Here is a 19,079-nt window from a genome sequence, read left to right on the forward strand (position 1 = left end):
CTAGCAGCTGGCCGGTACCCAGTAAGGGGATCCAAACTCATGACCTTGGTGTTGTAAGGCCTACCTCAGTTTCTTCATCTTGAAAATGGACCATTACTGTCCAGTAACAGCCTCCTCCTCCAGATGTAGTGAGCATAAGATGTGACAGCACCTCAACTGCCTGGAACAGTTTGTAGGACACAGTGGCACCCCCCAAAAATGAAAGTCTGATCTGTCTACTCATATGGAGGGCAGGGAGGGTGTTTTTTCATTCAAAGGTATTTCCCCCCACCCCTCTCTCCTGGGCCATTGAGATAGGGTAAAAGCTACTGTCAGAGAGATTTTATTTATTTTATTGTATAACTAGCAAAATCTGCCCAGCCAGGGATTGATATCTAGGCCTTCTGACAAGAACCAACAACAAATTCTTCCTGACCTGCTGCTGCCCTGGGGATAAGATAAAACACTGAGCTCCAGAGGAGCTTGTGAGACTGGATTACCAGGCCTGCTGCGTGGGAAAAGAACAGTATACAGAAGTCAGGTGACCTGGGCTCCAAGGCCCATACTCAGAAATCTTTGGGCAAGTAACTCAGCCTGTCTGGGTCTCAGTTTCCCCTTTTGCCTACTTCCCATATGTGAGGCTCAAATGAGGTTGTGAAAAGCTGTGAACATTGTAGGAACAATAGTCATTACGTCACCAATCGTTTCTCTAGCCCCAGCTCTATGCCAGGCGCTGGACTAGGATTCTTACAACAGCTACAAAATTAATATTAGCATTATCGTCCCTGTTCAACATATGAGAAAACGTAGGCTCAGTGAGGTCAGATTTCAACCCAGATCACGTATCTTCTCTAGGCCTCAGTTTTCTCACTGGAGAAATGGGCTCCCTAATGTCGTATTACTATTTCATAAAGTTAAACAGCGCTGAGTGGAAATTGGAGGGAATAGATTGGGGTTGACCTGGGTCTCCGGGACGGGTGGGAGGATTGAAGGAGGGTGCGCACCTGGCCCGGATTGGGGACGATTCCGCAGCAGGCCCAGGGCTCCCTCAGGCCGACCCAAGATTCCCAACTCCCTCCCGCAGCGACAGACCCGGGCTCGGGTGGCTCCGGCAGGCGGGCGGGGCGGGAGGCGGGGCGGTGGCAGGAAGCAGCCGGAGCGGCGCTCGGAGCGGCCTGGGTCTGGCGGAGCCCAGCCGGCCTGGGTGAGCAGCTGCGGGGCTGCACGGGACCCCCGGGGAGCGGCGCGCCCCTGAGTGCACCCCGGGAAACAGGAGGTAGAGGAGCGCGAGGGGGGCGAAAGAGACTTGCGGAGGGTCCCAGGCCCTTCTCGGGAAGAACGCGGCCCCAGGCTGCATGGGTCGGGGGAAGCGACGAGGGCTGGGTACTGGGGCTCGCGGGACCCCCCGCAGGGCAGGGGCGGGGCTCAGTCCAGAGGGGGAGGGGCGCCGCGGAGGTCCCGCCCCTGCTCCTCCTGCGCGGTCTGGGAGTCCTCCTCCCGCCCCTGCCCAGGACCCAGCGTCGCGCACTCCCCCCAGGGTGCCATGGCCTCGCGGCTCCTGCATCGGCTGCGGCACGCCCTGGCCGGCGACGGCCCCGGGGAGGCGGCGGCTGGCCCCGAGGCCGAGCAGTTCCCGGAGAGCTCGGAGCTGGAGGACGACGACGCCGAGGGCCTGTCCTCCCGTCTCAGCGGCACCCTCAGCTTCACCAGCGCCGAGGACGACGAGGACGACGAGGACGAGGACGAGGACGAGGAGGAAGCCGGCCCCGACCCACTGTCCCCCGGGGACGGGGCGTCGGTGGAAGACGCAGGCGAGTGCGGGAGGACGGAGGCGGGAACCCTGGAGCTCATTAGGCCTCCATCCCAGCCGCGTTCCCGGGAGCATCTCGGGAGCTCTGAGTTGATCCAGCCGAAACTCCGACGTTTCTTTAAGCGCCCTCAGCCATCTTGAGGGGTTGGTAACACCTCTCTGAGCCAAGTTTTCCCTTGTGTCATATGAGAGAAATCACTCCTCTCTCAGAGTTGTTGCGGGCATTAACTGTACAGGGCCTGGCACACAAATGGTAATGATGTGCTAGCGATGTTTGGGGGGTAAAGTTACTTAGCACCTACTGTCTACCAGGCATGGTGTGTGGCACCTGGTGCTCTCTGACCCCCCGTTTCCATTTCAGCAAAATGGGGATAAAGGGTACCTCCGGTTGGGATGATGAGTGAGATCTTGGCACATAGTTTATGCCGACCCTGGCCATAGGTGACTGTTCATGTGCTTATGCAGAACGGAGCCCCCGACCTGATGGGCAGCGGGGCAGTCAGCTCCTGGCGCGGCAGCTGCAGGATTTCTGGAAGAAGTCCCGAAACACCCTGGTGCCCCAGCGGCTGCTCTTTGAAGTGACCAGCGCCAACGTTGTCAAGGACCCGCCCTCCAAGTACGTGGTGAGTGAGGGTCCAGGAATCCCTGGCCTGTAAGTCTAGAAGTCTGGCTAAGAGAGTGTACGGAAAACTCCAACTTCTTGGGGGAGTCTGGCTGTGTGGTGATAAATGGCTGCCCCATTTTACAGATGGAGGAATGGAGGCATGAAAGGGGATGAAACTTGAGCAAGTCCTCAGGCAAAGGGTTAGAGACTTGCCTCCTCTACTGGTTTTGAGACTAAGATAACTAGTTGTGGGCTCCCTTCCCTGCAACCCAAGGTTTTTGCAAATTGTAGCATGATGCAAGATACAGAGGGAAGGATGTTATCTGGGTCAGACTTGAGACCCAACTTACATAGGCTAGTGATTAAGGAAATGGTCTTTGGATCCAGACCAACCTTGACTGACATCCCACTTATTACCAGTTGTTTGACCTTGGGTGAGTTGTGTAATCTTGATGACCCTCAGTTTCCTCATCTGAGCAATGGAGATAATACAGAGGATTGTAGCAGGAGTTAAATAAGATGGTGCAAAAAGCCCTTACCATTGTGCCTGGTATTATGAAGTGCTCAATAAAATGGTAGCTATATTATTATTATTTAACTGTGGATTGAAAATGTCTGGCATCTAGGGCCTGCTGTGGCCTCCTTGGATCTCAGGTGAATCAATTCACAGGCACCCACCCTGTATGAAATAATCTTGTCCTAGGCGCTAGACTTAGAGGGTTGGTAGGGGTTGGTGTGAAGAGCAGTGTGAGGGAGAGCCTTGGAGTCCATTTTCCTTGCAGTGTAGAGGAGAGACTGACATGGAGAATGGGGTCTGTCAAGTCCTGCTCCCAGCCAGGCCTGAAACCCAGCTGAACCAACTGGTCCTGGCAGTGGCAGCTCCCTGCCTCTCACTCCCTGCCTCTCACTCCCTCCTCTTCACCACCCTCCTCCACCTCTGACTCAGATGGATGGGGGCCTGGAGCCCTATTCCACATCTGGGCCTTTCCACTCCTCTCTGTTGCTATTAGAGAACAAGGGCCACACCCATGTGGTGACTGCTCCAATTTGAGCAGGGGTTGACTCTCATGATCAAATCTTAAGTGGCAAAGGTCCCAAATCTCTGGGGTGGACAAGGGGTCATGCACAGGAAGGGGATACCAAGGAGTAGCTCAGAGGCAGGCAGGAATGGGAGTGACTCTGGATACCCGGATGGGAAGGGAATGACAAGATAGAGCAGGATGACCAAATATGCCCTGGACCATGTCTGGAGAAGCAAGTCACCTCTGTACAGTGAGGATCCTAAGTCCCCATATTACTCCTTCTGGGGGTGAAAAGCACAGGCTTTGGAATCAGATTAAACTGGGTTTGAATCTCAGCTGAGCCATTTCTAGGCAAGTCTTTGAGCCCTTTGCCTTCTTTGAGCCTGCCTTCTCAGCTGTTAAACAGAGATAAGGATACCTTCCTTGCAGTGCTCTTGTGATGATTAGATGAAATCATACATGTGAAAGTGCTTGGTACAGCATATGGCACAGTGTAAGTGCTCAGTTAATGGAACTACTATCATTATTATCTGTCTCAGTGGGACATAACAAGGATAAGATGTGATAATGGATATAAAATGTTTTTTTACCTAAAAATAAAAATAAAAGCTAGATGAACAATAAGGGGGGTTTATAGATTAGTGCTTCCTTAAGTGTGTCCTGCAGAAAATTGGTTCCCTGGAATGTTGATAACTGTTCCAAAAAATAAATAAAAGATTTTGCAGGCAGTATGTTTGGGGAATGAAGAGTCGAATGACAGTAAAATAGGCTTCTTTATTGTTAAACTTTTTAATCCTTAGTACTAGTGTACACTGTGCACCTTTAAGAGAAAAATAGAAAGGCAAATCTAATTGACCAGGGGTGGCTAGAATATTGGCAATTCCACAAAATGAATTCAAGAGAAACATCTGGGTTTGGTGTTAGTATGCCTTTAATATCTAATGCTTGCTAACTCCCCATTTAAACCTCTTACTCAGCATTATTATAGATTAATCCATATTAAGGTTCTCAGACCTGGGGGAAGTTTAATGGTCATCTCGTTTAATGTTTCTTACACCTCAGTCATTCCAGTACCACCTTTACGATTCTTGTCTTACCTAAAATGCCATTTGTATCATTCTTTGCTTAACATTTTTATTTAAATGAACCTATTTTTTGTCCTTAAATGAGTTTAAAAGCCAACTTTATAGCACTACTGTATGTGGAAAGCCTCACTTGCCATAAAGAGAAGCTAACCATAAAAACAAAAGTAGTGAAAGTGAAACATATCATTAAATCCTGCCTAAATGCTGTTGCCTGAAGAAGGCCCTGACCTGAGATTTGCTTGCTGGCTCTTTTCTAAAAATGGAGATAAGTGTTAGAGAAGTGCTTTTTTAAACCAAACAGTGAGCTTCTCAATTTGTAGTCAGAAAAATTAAAAAATAATTAAAGAGACAATCACCTGCTGTCTCTGATGCAGTGGTATTTACTCTAGTGCATACCACCTAGAAACATCAGGTACCAAAGCTTGTACACATCCCATACTTGAGTAAACACTGACCTGACCCAGTGCTTCAGTCACTAGAGATGGAAGTGGACCCACAGGAGAACTGCCTTGTCTGAAGTCACACAGGGAGAGAGTAGCTGACCTGGGGTTTGAACTTGAGTCCTAATCCAGTGTACTTCTCACACTTATTGCTGTTGGGGCTGTCTGAAGCCCTGTCCTCCAGATCTGGTTTGGAATAGTCTGGTCAGGAATGTGGGGGCTGTGTGTCCAGAGTGGAACACAGCTCCAAGCTGGTCCTCAAGGTTGGCTCAGAGGCCTGAGAGATTGGCCTCGGTTTCAGCTCACCCCCAGTCTTCCAGAAGGGCTGTCAGAAGAACTAACTGCCCTATGGAAAGGGAGTACTCCCCAGAAGGGACAAAAGGGGCAGCAGCCCCAGACACTGAAGCTCATCTCTGTCTTTTTTTCCCTGTGCTGCCTTGGGCCTGGGCCATTTCAGACAAGCCTCAGGTAAGATGGGATTGGGCTTCCAGGCTGCTACCCCAGCAACTCCCACCCTCCTGGGCCCAGTCCCAAGGGTGAAGGGAAGAGGTGGGGGAGCAGAGCTGGAGTGTGGGGGCTGGGGAAGGAAGAGGCCCATGGACAACTGGCACCTGCCCTGACACCCACCTTTCCTGCAGCTCTACACCCTCACCGTGATGGGCCCAGGGCCGCCAGATCGCCAGCCAGCCCAGATCTCTCGCCGCTACTCGGACTTTGAGCGGCTGCACCGAAACCTGCAGAGGCAGTTCCGGGGCCCCATGGCTGCCATCTCTTTCCCCCGTAAGCGCCTGCGCCGGAATTTTACCGCCGAGACCATTGCCCGCCGTAGCCGGGCCTTTGAGCAATTTTTGGGCCACCTACAGGCAGTGCCTGAATTGCGCCATGCCCCGGACCTGCAGGACTTCTTTGTGCTTCCAGAGCTGCGGCGAGCACAGAGCCTCACCTGTACTGGTCTCTATCGTGAGGCTCTGGCACTGTGGGCCAATGCCTGGCAGCTGCAGGCCCAGCTGGGCAACCCCTCTGGCCCAGACCGCCCCCTGCTGACCCTGGCTGGGCTGGCAGTGTGCCACCAGGAACTAGAGGACCCCTTTGAGGCCCGAGCATGCTGTGAGAGGGCCCTGCAGCTGCTGGGGGACAAGAGCCCGCATCCTTTGCTGGCACCCTTTCTGGAGGCCCATGTCCGGCTCTCCTGGCGCCTGGGCCTGGACAAACGCCAGTCAGAGGCCCGGCTCCAGGGTCTGCAGGAGGCAGGCTTTACCCCCACACCACCCCCCAGTCTCAAAGAATTGCTCATCAAGGAGGTGCTGGACTAAGTCTTGCCTAGACTTAAGGCCACTGTGGGGAGAAGCCTTCCCCAGGAGCAGGGGAAGGCCCTGATGAGGATATGGAAAGTAGCTGGGAGGCCGCAGGGGTGCTGGGAGCCCCTAGAAGTTCCATAAGAGAGAATTTTCAGCAGACCAAGGGAACTTGCTGCTTCTGTTGAGCTGAGCTCAGGACAAGCTTTGGCTGGGGTTGCCCTGGGATGGTACAAGGAGGGGTTGTGGCCCAGGTTAGGGTCAATGTTCCCTTTTCCATGGGCCTCCAAGCTAGCGAGGCAGCCTAGTTGAAGGGCCTGGGACTGCCTCTGGTGTCCTGGGGTTGAGGGATGGAGGGAGGGCCACAGTTCCAGCCCAGGGGAATTAAAAGCCAGCCATCCCAGTGGTATCAGTCTCTTTATTGGATCTGAGGGGCAGAAGGCCAGCCCTTGACTGTAACTCCTGCCTCAGGAATGTGGTAGAAGGGAAGTCTTTAAAGCCTCAGGCCAAGCTGGTACCTCTGGCTACAGCTTGCTCTCTGAGACCCGGGGCTTCACTCGGATCACGCCCTCCTGGGCACAGGACACAGCCAAGACCCCGTCCTGACGCCACAGCCGCCCATGGACCAGCCCCCGAGAGCTACCTGTGGATGAGGAGAAGGGTGAGAACAGCCTTCTCTCTGCTTCAGCATAGCCAAACACACTTCTTGAAAAGGGTTTGGCAGGGCTGCCTCACAAAAGGGCACACTGAGTGTTATAGCTCCTCCAAATCTCCAGGTGCCCCTTTATGAGCCTATTATGGACAGTCATTGTGGGTAACTCCTCCCACAGGGACTCCACTCAACAGTGTAAAAGCAATTTCACATATCTGCTTGCTTCCTCAAAAAGATCACAGAGGGAGGAACTCTGAGGACAGTCTCCTTTAATAGCTTGGCCAAGCAGACCTGTTGCACCTATGGTCACTTGTGTTAGGAAACCCATCAGTTCCCTTTATCATAAATCAAGCCAGGTCCTCCAGGCTGGTAATTCATGAAAAATACCACCACTACCACCAAGGGGAAGAAGGGGTCAGGGGAAGGGACCTGAGGCCATGAGGGCTGGCCACCCCTCCCTCACCACCTGGAGATTCTTTCTCCTTTGCTGGCCTTGGGCTTGAGTTTAATGTTTATGAAGAGAACTGTTGGTTGCCCTTAGACATAGCAGAACTCACTCAGTTCTCAGTAGCCAGATGAAGCAGGCATTTACTGTCCCTTTTTCTGAATGATGACACTAAAGTCCAGAGAGCCTCAGGAACTTGGCCCCAAGGATCAGGCCAAATCTGAACCCAAGTGTCCTAACTTCAGGGTTGTTATCTTATATTGTGATGCTGTTGATACTTGAGAGTACCCATTCCCTAAGTACAAAGAGTCCCCTTCAATTCTGTCCAGGTTTGGGCCGACCCCGTGGCGCACTCAGGAGAGTGCGGCGCTGGGAGCGCAGCAGTGATCCCGCCGTGGGTTCAGATCCTATATAAGGATGGCTGGTGCGCTCACTGGCTGAGCGCGGTATGGCCGATCACAAAAAGACAAAAAAAAAAAATTCTGTCCAGGTTTGAAACTAGACACTGATGAGTGAGTCTGGGTTTCTCTATCCCCTACAAGGAGTGTCCAAGTAGTGAGGCCCTTAGAGACTGTGCCCTGACCCCCAACCAGATTAATCAGCAGAATCACTTAGGGAGCTTCTTAAAAATACAGTTTCCTAGACCTTATCAAGACCTGTTGAGTCAGAATCTTGGAGGTGGAATCAGAATCTATTTTGCTCCTTCAAGTGGCATTCTGATGGGATAGCAGGTTTGGATACCACTGCTGTAAGGTAACCCTATTTGTTTAGATGGGGAAACTGAGGCTCACGGGGAGATAAGATTTGCTCAAGTTCATAGAATCTGAAGTGGTTCTGGGATTAGGACTGGGTCTCTGAGATGAAGTGAATCATATTCCCAGCATGTTATATAAAAATTTAGAACTGAGCAGATGTCCTGTCCTTGAGCTTCACCCTGTCATTTTGAAGAATGAGGATGCCAAAGCCTGGGGGGACAGAAGAGGAAATGATCTGTGCAGTGCCCCGCAGGAGTCAGGGGAGGCAGCAACACCTGAGAAAGCAGGCTCCCCACCACCCCAAAGTCAGTGCCCTGGTCCCACATGGTCCCACACTCACCAGCCCAGGGGCTCTCGCACTCATAAAGCATCCAGTGGTCAGCTCGGAAGGGGGCGTGGAACCACATGGAGTGATCTAGCGACACCATGAAGCGCACCTTATGCTGCCAGTGGTGAGGTAGCAGTGCTGTGCCCAGGAAGGCATAGTCCGAGATATAGGCAGCCACACAGCAGTGCATCTTGATGTCGCCCTCCCCTGCAACAGGTCCCAGCCCCATTAGCCCTGGGTTCCTGGGCTATACAGCTCAGGACCTGCAGGGAGGTGGGGAAGAAAGGGACTTCCATGCATGGATGTGCAGACCAGTCATTGTACAAGGGCACCTGGCCCAAGAGATGTGTGTGACAGGGGATAAGGGAGATGGGGGGTGGTGAGGACTGAAATCCAGTCTTTATTCTCCAAGTCTCCCACCCTGGGCCCTGGAAAGAATGTCTTCTTCCAGTTCGCACAAAGGCTTCTTATGGATAGCTGTGGACCTGGATAAGAACCTCTCAGCAAGGTGTCTTGTCTTCCCCAGAAAGGTCCTATGTTGAGATTATAGTCACCTCCCCATTCTCCCCATGCAAAGGGCTTAGAGAGCCCTGATAAGAAGCTAAGCCAACTTCCCCATCATGCAGATAAGGAACAGGCCCAGAGAGGGGAAGTAACATGCTAAGGCAACACAGGGCAAATGAGTGGCAGGCCTAAACACCTGGAGAATGTTTTCCTCCAGTCCATGGGGTCCTCTTACCAATATAGCCCCGGGCTCGCACCCAGAACATCTGTTTGGGCTCCATTCTCTGCATCTGGCTTAGGGTGGGTGGGTTTACCAGCTTGATCTCAATGGGAACCTCCTTGGCAGCAATTCGGTTCATCCCCACTCGGTACTTCTCTTGGAGGTTAGGGTCCCTGAAAGTAAAGGGGAGAGGGATGGGGAAACCAAAGAGAGAGGGAGCCTCTCATCTGCACTGCCTCTTCTGACCCCCTCATTTTCCCACGGGGACTCCTGACTTATCCCCATAGCTCTCCTGTCCTCATGGCAGGCAGGATAGTACAGTGTTTGAATGCCTTCTTTGCCACTAATGAGCCATGTGGCCTTGTACAAGTTAGTAATCTCTCTGAGACTATTTTCCCATCTGTAAAATGTAGATAATGATAGTAACCTACTTCATAACAAACACTGGAGAAGACAAGATCATGCATATAAAACAACACATTATAATAAGGCATACCTATCATATGCACTATTCTAAACAGTGCACATACGTAACTCATTCCTCACAACGCTCTGTGAGACAGGTACTACTATCACCCCTGTTTGACAAATAAACAAAGAAAGTAGCTTGCTTAGAAAGTGGAGAAGACAAAATTGAAAAAGAAAAAAAAAAGTGGCGAAGGCAGGATTTGGACTCAGGTGGTCTGCTTCCATAGTTCATACTCTTAACCACTTGATCTTTAATTTAAAAAATTTTTTTGCTGTCTGGTACAGGCATCGAACCCTGGACCTTGGTGTTACCAGCATCACACTCTAACCAACTGAGCTAACCGGCCTACTTGATTGTTCTAAATCAAGAAACAGGCTGCCTGACTTGGACTGACCCTAAGCAGTAGGGAACATTGTGCTGCCCCCTCCCAGAGGGAGAAGCCCATTTCCAGGGATGCACCTTCAACATGGTAACAACCACCCATAAAGCTCTTCACAGGTACTGCCACTTTCACCCTTATCCTCTACAGTGCTGTCCAGTAGAACCTTCTGTGATGACGGAATGTTTATCTGCACTGTCCGCTCTGGTAGCCACTAGGCACACATGACTATTGAGTGCTTGCAATGTGGCTAATGCAACTGAGGAACAGAACTGTTAATTCTATTTAATTTTAATTGATTTAATATAGCAACATGTAGCTAGTGGCCACCTTAAACAGCACAGCTCTAAATTCATTCTTTAACAACAATGCCTTCCTTTCATTTCAGCAAACATTTGTTGAATTCCAACCACACACCAGGCCCCATACTATTCCTTTCTGTTAATAGTGGTATAACTACAATTTACTGAGCAACCACTAAAATGCCTTATATTCCTTGTCTCATTTAATCCTTACACCAGCCTTGTGAGTTAGGAATTATGATTAGCACTATTTTATAACTGAGGGTATATGGGCTCAGACTGGGAAAGCAACTTGCCCAAATTCACACAGCTAGTAGGGACAGAGTCTACATTTGAATCCAGGCTTTTCAGGTTTAGGAGCTGGCCGGTTTGCTCAGTTGGTTAGAGCGTAGCCTTGTAGCCTTGTAACATCAAGGTCAAGGGTTTGGATCCCCATACTGGCCAGCTGCCAAACAAACAACAACAAAAAAACAGGCTTTTCAGGTTCCCAAACCCATATCCATCCCATCACATCCTGCTGCCTCCCCAGCATCCAGCACAAGATAAAAGAAGTTCTCTCCTTATGATACAGCTGGGAAGTAGGCAGGGCAGAAATGACCATTCCTATATTTTAGATGAAGAAATGGGCCCTGAGACGTTGGGAAGTTGGGCAGAGTCACACAGCAGGTGAGCACTAGCAGAGGCACAACCCTGGCGGGAATCTATGTGTCTGTCCTATATCTGGACCCAGAGCTCTTTCCCCTGCACCAGCATTTTTCAAACTTTATTAGCTGTGATCCAAATAAGAAATACATTTTACCAGATGATATGCAAAATATTTCACGTGCACTAAGGCAAAGGCAGTGATCAATTAAATGTGGGCCACTCTGCAGCAGGGTCCTAGAATGTCAGGTATTAACTCCTAAGCTGCTGATCATGGGCCTGAGGAGAGGGGATCACTTAGGGGACAGGGAAGGTGTCTATTTACCAAGTGGCTACAGAAGTATTTCAATATTTTAACAACCAGTAAAGTTAAACAGTGCCTGTACTGGCTGAATATAAGCCCTACATTTTATCCCATGACCTAATTCACACACACCTGCTCACACAAACCAGAAATACAACTGAAACTAAAGCTTCACAAAAGGATTCTTACCCTTATTACATATGATACACTCCAATATCTTCTTTCCTAGTCTATATTTTTTAAATGCTAGTCAAGATCCACTAACGAATTCCATGGCCCACTAAACAGGTGGCAATCACAGATTGAAAACACTCCCCTGGGGCCTCCAGGGCTCTCACCTTAAACACTGGTCAATGAAGTCCTCATAGTCAAGCAGCTCTTCCGGTGGGGGCACGGTGGGCATGGAGAACTGGTGCTGCAAGGGACTGGGCTGGACCTGCTGGAAGGAGGCCTGGCAGATGAAGATGGGTTTGCCATGTTGCATGGCCTTCACAGAGCGCACTGAGAAGCTCACCCCTGTTCGTGTCCGCTCCACCTGGTACAGCACTGGCACCTTTGGATCCCCTGAAGTGGGCACAAGGGACATAGTGAGCCCCTGAGTGAACTATCATTACAATACCCAGAGAGGGGCTGGCTAATTAGCTCAGCTGGTTAGAGCATTGTTCAGAACACCAAGCTCAAGGGTTTGAATCCCTCTACCAGCCAGCCACACACACAAAAAACCCAAAAAACAAAAATAATAACCAGACAGGCACCTCTGCTACTTGCCCTCCATCCTATTTTTGCTCAGTAGCTGACAGAGACCTGCTAAGGCCCAGGTACTGGGGATACAGAGAGAACATCAGGCCCTGTCATCAGGCTGCTCCCAGCGTAGGTGGAGCTTCTCTCTGTCAACAGCGCAGAACAGCAGGGACATTGCCAGATTCCCTGCATTCAAATCCTGGCTCTGAGGGCTGGCCCGTGGCTCACTTGGGAGAGTGTGGTACTGATAACACCAAGGCCACAGGTTCGGATCCCTATATAGGGACGGCCGGTTAGCTCACCTGGGAGAGTGTGGTGCTGACAACACCAAGTCAAGGGTTAAGATCCCCTTACTGGTCATCTTTAAAGAAAAACAAATCCTGGCTCTGCCATTCGCCAGCTATGTGACCCTGGGAAAGTCACTTTTCTGAGCAGTATACTCAGTTGCAAAATAGGGATCATCATAGTGCTCATAACTCACAGAATTTTAAGCAGAATTAAATCAGTTCATAGTTTTCAAGAATTTATAATATCTGTCACATAGTAAGTGCTCTATAAGTGTTTGTTAAATAAAATAAATTCCCCCAGCTTTGTCTTCCTTCACCTGTTCCTCAGATCTTCTCATGAGTCCCATACCATTCTTCTAGATCAGGAGTCAGCAAATCAGGCCTGACACCTGTTTATTGTTTGTTTTCATTTTTATTCCTTTTTTTTTTTTTTTTTTTGAGAATAATGAAAGGCTATCTGTTCAGAACTTGCAATAGCAGGGAGTGAGCCACCATGACTTGCCTTTGGTAGAGACTCAAAGGCAGGTAGAGTGGGAAAGCTCTGTAGTGGAGAAAAGGGAGGGCTTCAGGTCTGCCCTGATTGGAGGCTGGTGGCACGGGGAAGCTGTAGGTGGGCTAACTAGAAGTGGGACGTCCTATGTTAGAGGAGCATATTTGGCTTTCTCCAGTTGGTCAAGTTGGAAGCAGGGGCAAAAATTAGGGAAGCTGTCAGTTATTAATCAAGTCCTGGCTGTTTGGGGCCAATTGTTGCAGGTATTACTGTTCGTCTTCCTCAACTGGTTGCCAGAGATAGTGGTCTGACTTTTTACAAGTCTGACTTGTAAATAGTAGGTTGGCGTCCTGAGATGGTTGCTGCTAATTTGTGGATCAGAGTTTTTTTTTTTGACCGGTAAGGGGATCACAACCCTCGGCACAGTGTGGTCTGCACCTATATAGGATCCGAACCTGTGGCCTCGGTGTTGCTAGCACCGCACTCTCCCGAGTGAGCCACAGGGCCGGCCCCAGAGTTTTATTTTTATGTAAAGTCTAACCATTGTGTTTGTATATTTGGTCTTTCTCAGGAAAGCCCTGCTGTCAGTCAAGGCCTGCTGTCAGTAAATCGCTTCATCCCTAATGCAAATGGAAGTCACTTGGTCCTTCTCCCTCTGGTGTCTGTGCTCCAATGCAGAGTAGAAAGCATTGACCCAGGTTAGAGGACTATCAGCCTTCAACAAACAGGTCAGGGAGGATTTTTAGGTGAATAGAGCTTCCTTGAAATCCTTTACTGTCTCTCTCTGAGTCAGGCTGACCTTGGGAACCCTGATAACCTGAGCCGTGAGATGTCTTTGGGATGATTTTCAACTTTCTGATGAAAGAAGCAGATCAATAGAAATGTTGCGTCCTCCACCCTGATCCAAACAGGGAGTCAGCCAACCGGGCATCCAGGGCTCATTCAACAGGAAACATCACTGTCTGAAGCCCAGCTGGCTTGCTCTGCTGTCTGTTATTGGGCATTGCCATAAGGAGCACTTTTATTAGAATCCCAGCTCCTCAAGGTCAAAAGGCCTTTAAGTAAAGCTTACCAATAAGCTACATATGCAGTCTGATTTCAGGGGCTGCGAAGGAAGCCTCCCCTCCCTACCATGAAACTTAGACACAAAAAAACAAAACAAAAAACCAACTATCTAATCCAATCCTTGGGCTACAGCTAAAATGCAAATGCCCCTAGGAGGATCACAGAACTTCCAGTACTGTGATTTATCTTTCAGTGTGAATTAGTTCCAGACCTATTCTTGGAAATTTTTATTGGAACAGAGCAAGTAGGGTCTGGAGCATATTGAAGGAAGAGAGCTAATGGTTGTGGAATGAGTGCTGGGTGCCAGGCAGCATTAGATACTAGGGTATGTTTTCTCATGGGGATATGTTTTCTTATGGGGATAAGACGCCCTATGTAGAGTAGGTCTGATCCCCATTGTATAGATAAGAAATCTGATGCCTTAAAATAAGATTTCTTGGAATACAGTCATGCCTATTTGTTTATGTATTGTCTATAGTTGCTTTCACCTGTAAAACCTAAAATATTTACTATCTGGCCCTTTGTAAAATGTTTGCTGATCCCTGCTCTGGATTTTTCAAGCTCTAAATCTATACCAAGTCACATAACCTCTGTACTACATTCTTTTACCTCTGCAGGAAAAAACTGAAAACAAAACAAAAACCCAACTGATTAACATTCTTTCCTGGGCTTTTAGAAAAATTATTGATATGATGGCCACCCACCAGTATCTTTTATTTTAAAATATCATTGAAAAATATATATATACATTATTGGCTAGCCAGTTAGCTAGCTGGTTCAAGTGCAGCCTTATAACACCAAGGCCACAGGTTCAGATCCCCAAACTGGTCAGCTGCAAAAAAAAAAAAAAAAAAAATATATATATATATATATATATATATATATATCAATATATCACTAAAACATCATCATTTATTATAATATTTGATGTATCCAGTAGAGGGTCACATCACAAACTAAGAGAGCTTCCCTAAAAAGGAATCTCAGGACTAAATTTTGTGTAAAACCACAACAATATGCCTTTGCCTTCTTTTGTGACACAATCATTTCCCCCAAATCCCATTACCACTAGCCTGCTGTCCTTGAACTTTTATTTAACAGTCCTGTAACAGCTGCCAATTATCTTAAGCTATCTTTTAGACTTTCGAGAAGCAGGTAGGGGCACAAATAATTGATGATTGATTTTGAAATGGTAGCTTGAGAATAGCTAATTTCATGCTGCCCCTGGGTGGAGAATTTCCAAGGAAGAGGATCTTTCCCGCAGAACCTGGGATGGCCACCCTGGCAGCTCTCCCATGGTTTGGAATTATCTTCCAAAAGTGAAAGAGAGATACAGAGAAACAGGAAAGAGTTTGGCACTTCGAGATACACAAACCTTGGTTCAAATCCTAGCTCTGCCTCCCTGAGCACTGTGGGCGCTGGTTACAAAACCTCTTCAGGTCCCGCTTTCCTTATAGGTAAGAATGGAGGCTGGAATGCCCACCACTCTTGTTTACTTATGGGGACGAAACAAGATAACGTACAGGGCTGTGCAAATTCTTATTATTCCCATAAATTCATCATCAGAAAATAATGTTATCATTTATGGAAAGCCAGCAACATGCCAGGCCTGCACTAGATAACCTGCAAAGAAAGACTCATTGAATTCTTTCATCACAGGATGAGGAAACAGATTCAGAGGGATCAAGCAATGCCCCAACCCCACAAAACAAAACAGCCAAATATCTGTAATCCTCTAGATAGAAGGATTACAATATCAAAAGTCTAGTACTTTTGGAACTTATAACCAAATTGAAGTAATAAAGCTCACATTTACTTCTACCTAGCATAAAGGTAAGAACCAGGCTGGGCCCATGGTAAATATTCAAATACGTTATAGCAATGATTGTGAGGGAGGGACAAGCAATAAACGGATGGGGAGTGAGGGACATGGGATAGTATGAAAAAGTGTATTTAATATTACAACTTTTACACTTGTAAAATGAAGGAAGAACCCCACTGTTGTTTTCTTAATACAAATCAGATATTGTAAAGTTCCACAACTTCTCAGCTGGTAGGTATGCAGAAGACAGTGACACTCAAAATCAGGGGTGTCTGTCCTACGAGTGAGGGGGAAGAAGGGAAAGCAAGGGAGTTTTTTTTCTAAAGAGAGCATGGATTTGTGGGATTTTTTTGGCGGCTGCGGGTAAGGGGATCTGAGCCCTTGACCTTGGTTTTATCAACACCAGCTTTAACCAACGGAGGCAACCAGCCAGCCCAGGCATGGGTTTTATTACTCTTGCTCCTTTATTTGACCCCAGAGCTGTAAGCAGTTGTAGATATCATCCCACTAAAATACCCCAGGTCCTGCCTCTCCTCCGTTTTATAGATGGAGTGAACCTAGTCTCAAGGTAGGGAGGTAATCTCACTCAAGGTCTCATGGCAGGACCTGCCGGTGGCTCACTTGGGAGAGTATGGTGCTGATAACACCAAAGTCATGGGTTCAGATCCCTGTATATGGATGGCCAGTTAGCTCACTTGGGAGAGCGTGGTGCTAACACCACCAAGTCAAGGGTTAAGATTCCCTTACCGGTTATCTTACAAAAAAAAAAAAAAAGTTCTCATGACAAATTGTCAGCAAACGTTAAACCAGGCCCTAGATCTCCTGATTGTCAGACTGGTTCTCTCTTCTTGAACCCAAGCTTTCCACCTCCAAACCCCTAGCAGAGGTTAGAGCTCCACTCTGAGGATCTAAAATAGTGCTCCGCCCCAAGTGGTGTACAAAGAATGAAGAACAAAAGGCCCACAGAGAGCAGTTAAGCAACAAAGCCTGTCAACTATGGGCCAGATAACAAGTACTCAGTGAGTCTCAGCAGGTGTGAGGTCCAAGGCGCTTTTTTTTTTTTTTTTTTGTGACTGGCCGGTACAGGGATCGAATTCTGTACCTTGGTGTTGTCAGCACCAGGCTCTAACCAACCGAGCTAACTGGCCAGTCCTTTTAATGTTTGTTTGGTGCCAAGGCTCTTTGTTGGCCCCAGAACTTGTTCCTCCCGAGGCATCACTTAGGTAAGAGGGTCGTCTCCTGCCCCCTCTCTCCCTCCACCCTTCTCTCCCTCCCTCCCACATTTCTCCCCCTTTCTCCCTCTCTTGCCTTTCTCCTCAGTCAGCTTCCAACGCCAGAAAAAAGCGGCTACTGGGTCAGCAGGGTTGGGTTGGGGACAGGGAGGAGGGGGCTTTACCTGCCCGAACAAAGTAGCAGTGCAGGGAGTGCACGTGGACATCTTCACTCACAGACTTGGCAGCAGCCACCAGGGCCTGGCCCACGATCTGACCCCCAAACAGCCGCTGGCTGGTAGGTACCCAGTAATGTCTTCCTCTGTAGGGAGAGGGGGAAAGTGGGAAAGACTTGGAAGCTGGACCAAATTCTACCGCCTTCAATGAGTATCTAGTGCAGGATCTCTTAATCTTATTGTGGTTTGGGATCCTTTTGAGAATCTAGTGAAAATCACAAAACTTCACGGCCTGGGCCGGCCCGTGGCTCACTCGGGAGAGTGCGGTGCTGATAACACCAAGGCCCCGGGTTCGGATCCCATATAGGGATGGCCGGTTAGCTCATTGGGTGAGCATGGTGCTGACAACACCAAGTCAAGGGTTAAGATCCCCTTACCGGTCATCTTTTTAAAAAAAAAAAAAAAAACTTCACGGCCTTCATGACCACCCAAACCTTTCTCTGGACTTTAGTTAAGGATAACAAACCAACCCTTTTATTTTACATTATAACAGAACAGGGATCAGAGATGGAAAGTGACTTGGGCAAGGTCACACAGCTTAAACATTACCAATCCTGGGCAGTATCTGGGTATTTGGGGTATTTTTACCTCAAGTCTAGTGTTTCTTCCATTCCCCATACCAGAGTAAGGCAGAAGCCTCTCAAGGCCTTAAATGGACCAAGGTGAACCTCAAGAGCTGAGCACCTCTTGGGGGTGGACTGCGTTAAGGTCTGCTGCTTACACCCCTCAACCACAACAGACCAATTCTTCCAAGAACTAGATTCCGAGCTAGAAGGACCCTCAGATATCAAAATTGTTCAGTGTACAGATGAGGAAACTATGGCTTGGCCCCAGAGATGAAAAGATTTGCCCAATGCTTGAGCCCTCTGAAGGCTGAAGGATTTTTTTTTTATCTTAACCCTTGACTTGGTATTGTCAGCACCACGCTCAGCCAGTGAGCTAACCGGTCATCCCTACATAGAGATCCGAACCCATGGCCTTGGTGTTATCAGCACCACACTCTCCCGAGTGAGTCACGGGCCGGCCCAGGCTGAGCGATTTTTGTCTCCCGCCTCCCACCATCCAGCCAGAGTTTAGCATTTTCCATAACAATGCATTGTAAATAGCCTTTCAGAAAGTTACTTAGAATTCCTTAAATGGAAGAAAGGGAGGTCAAAGTAGGATAGCTCCCAATAAAGCCGCCAGGAACCTTAGAGGTAAAGCTCTTACAGACCCCTGCTGCAGTCAAGAACTCAGGATGAGTAATGAGCTACCAGACCCCACCAAATAGTGCTGGGGATGGTGTAAGAGGAAAAATATAATTAATATGCAAAGATCTGCTTGTAAGTTTTAAACCTGATCAGCCGTGTGCCCTTGGGCAAATCACCACCATCTCTGGCAGGCTTCCCCGGCCGATGCTAAGGGCAGGCTGCCGAGTAGGGTATCTCAGGACACTACTTTATCTGCCCAAATCGCCAGGACCTCTTAGAGGTGGGGCTGCGCAGACCTGGCGCGGAGAGGGACGGAGGAAGCCGGGACAGCGAGGAAAGCTCTGTCAGGGACAAACTCTCTCCTAATCGCGGCAGAGCTTGCATCCCACGCAAAACACCTCCTAATCCCGGACCTGGGGACCACGGGGCGACGGCAGTTGCGATCTGGAGTCTGTCCTAAAGATAGGGTGCGGGCCAGGTGTGGCCGGCTACCTGAAGAGATCCTCGTCCAGCGGCTCGAGGTTGAGCACGCTGGTGACCAGGACGCTACGGAGGTCTCCGGGAGGATCGCCGCCGCCGCCGCCCTGCCCATCCTTCGGGGCCTGCGGGGACGACATCTCCCTCACTCGCTGCCGGACAGAGACACTGCGCCCTGTGGGACACGCGGAGACCCTTACAGCTCCCGACGCTTCCTGCCGATTGGCTTAGCAACCGGAAGTCCACTGGGGACCCCTGAGGAGGCGGGATGCACGTTATGATTGGCCGGTGCTCCTATCAGTCTCCAAGTAGATGCAGCCATCTT

General features: G+C 49.1%; 2 protein-coding genes across 3 annotated transcripts; one reads left to right on the forward strand and one right to left on the reverse strand.

The window, feature by feature from the left end:
• The first annotated feature begins 1,123 nt into the window (after positions 1 to 1,123).
• SNX21 (sorting nexin family member 21) lies at positions 1,124 to 6,641 on the forward strand. Its single transcript, XM_063101697.1, has 4 exons — positions 1,124 to 1,255; positions 1,517 to 1,790; positions 2,255 to 2,412; positions 5,579 to 6,641. Exons 2-4 carry the CDS (start codon positions 1,523 to 1,525, stop codon positions 6,251 to 6,253), a joined length of 1,101 nt encoding a protein of 366 aa, XP_062957767.1. The 5' UTR covers positions 1,124 to 1,255; positions 1,517 to 1,522; the 3' UTR covers positions 6,254 to 6,641.
• ACOT8 (acyl-CoA thioesterase 8) lies at positions 6,640 to 18,968 on the reverse strand. Of its 2 annotated transcripts, none has more exons than XM_063101711.1 (6): positions 18,770 to 18,968; positions 17,037 to 17,173; positions 11,574 to 11,799; positions 9,155 to 9,312; positions 8,428 to 8,622; positions 6,640 to 6,878 (listed from the first exon to the last, which is right to left on the reverse strand). In XM_063101711.1, exons 1-6 carry the CDS (start codon positions 18,892 to 18,894, stop codon positions 6,760 to 6,762), a joined length of 960 nt encoding a protein of 319 aa, XP_062957781.1. In that variant the 5' UTR covers positions 18,895 to 18,968; the 3' UTR covers positions 6,640 to 6,759. The 2 variants fall into 2 exon arrangements, with proteins under 2 accessions (XP_062957781.1, XP_062957791.1); XM_063101721.1 differs by lacking the exon at positions 6,640 to 6,878 and adding an exon at positions 6,903 to 8,297.
• Positions 18,969 to 19,079: the final 111 nt, after the last annotated feature.

The sequence above is a fragment of the Cynocephalus volans genome, chromosome 1, assembly GCF_027409185.1.
Source record: "Cynocephalus volans isolate mCynVol1 chromosome 1, mCynVol1.pri, whole genome shotgun sequence".
Taxonomy (NCBI): domain Eukaryota; kingdom Metazoa; phylum Chordata; class Mammalia; order Dermoptera; family Cynocephalidae; genus Cynocephalus; species Cynocephalus volans.

Bases quoted from the DNA above. Each gene is read 5' to 3' on its own strand.
- SNX21 (XM_063101697.1), top strand. From the start codon at position 1,523: ATGGCCTCGCGGCTCCTGCATCGGCTGCGGCACGCCCTGGCCGGCGAC. The intron at 1,791-2,254 runs GCGAGTGCGGGA...GTGCTTATGCAG, and splicing joins GGCGTCGGTGGAAGACGCAG to AACGGAGCCCCCGACCTGAT. The intron at 2,413-5,578 runs GTGAGTGAGGGT...CCTTTCCTGCAG, and splicing joins ACCCGCCCTCCAAGTACGTG to CTCTACACCCTCACCGTGAT.
- ACOT8 (XM_063101711.1), bottom strand. From the start codon at position 18,894: ATGTCGTCCCCGCAGGCCCCGAAGGATGGGCAGGGCGGCGGCGGCGGC. The intron at 11,800-17,036 runs GTAAAGCCCCCT...TGCCCACTTCAG, and splicing joins CTGCTACTTTGTTCGGGCAG to GGGATCCAAAGGTGCCAGTG. The intron at 6,879-8,427 runs GTGAGTGTGGGA...CCTCATCCACAG, and splicing joins GTGCGAGAGCCCCTGGGCTG to GTAGCTCTCGGGGGCTGGTC.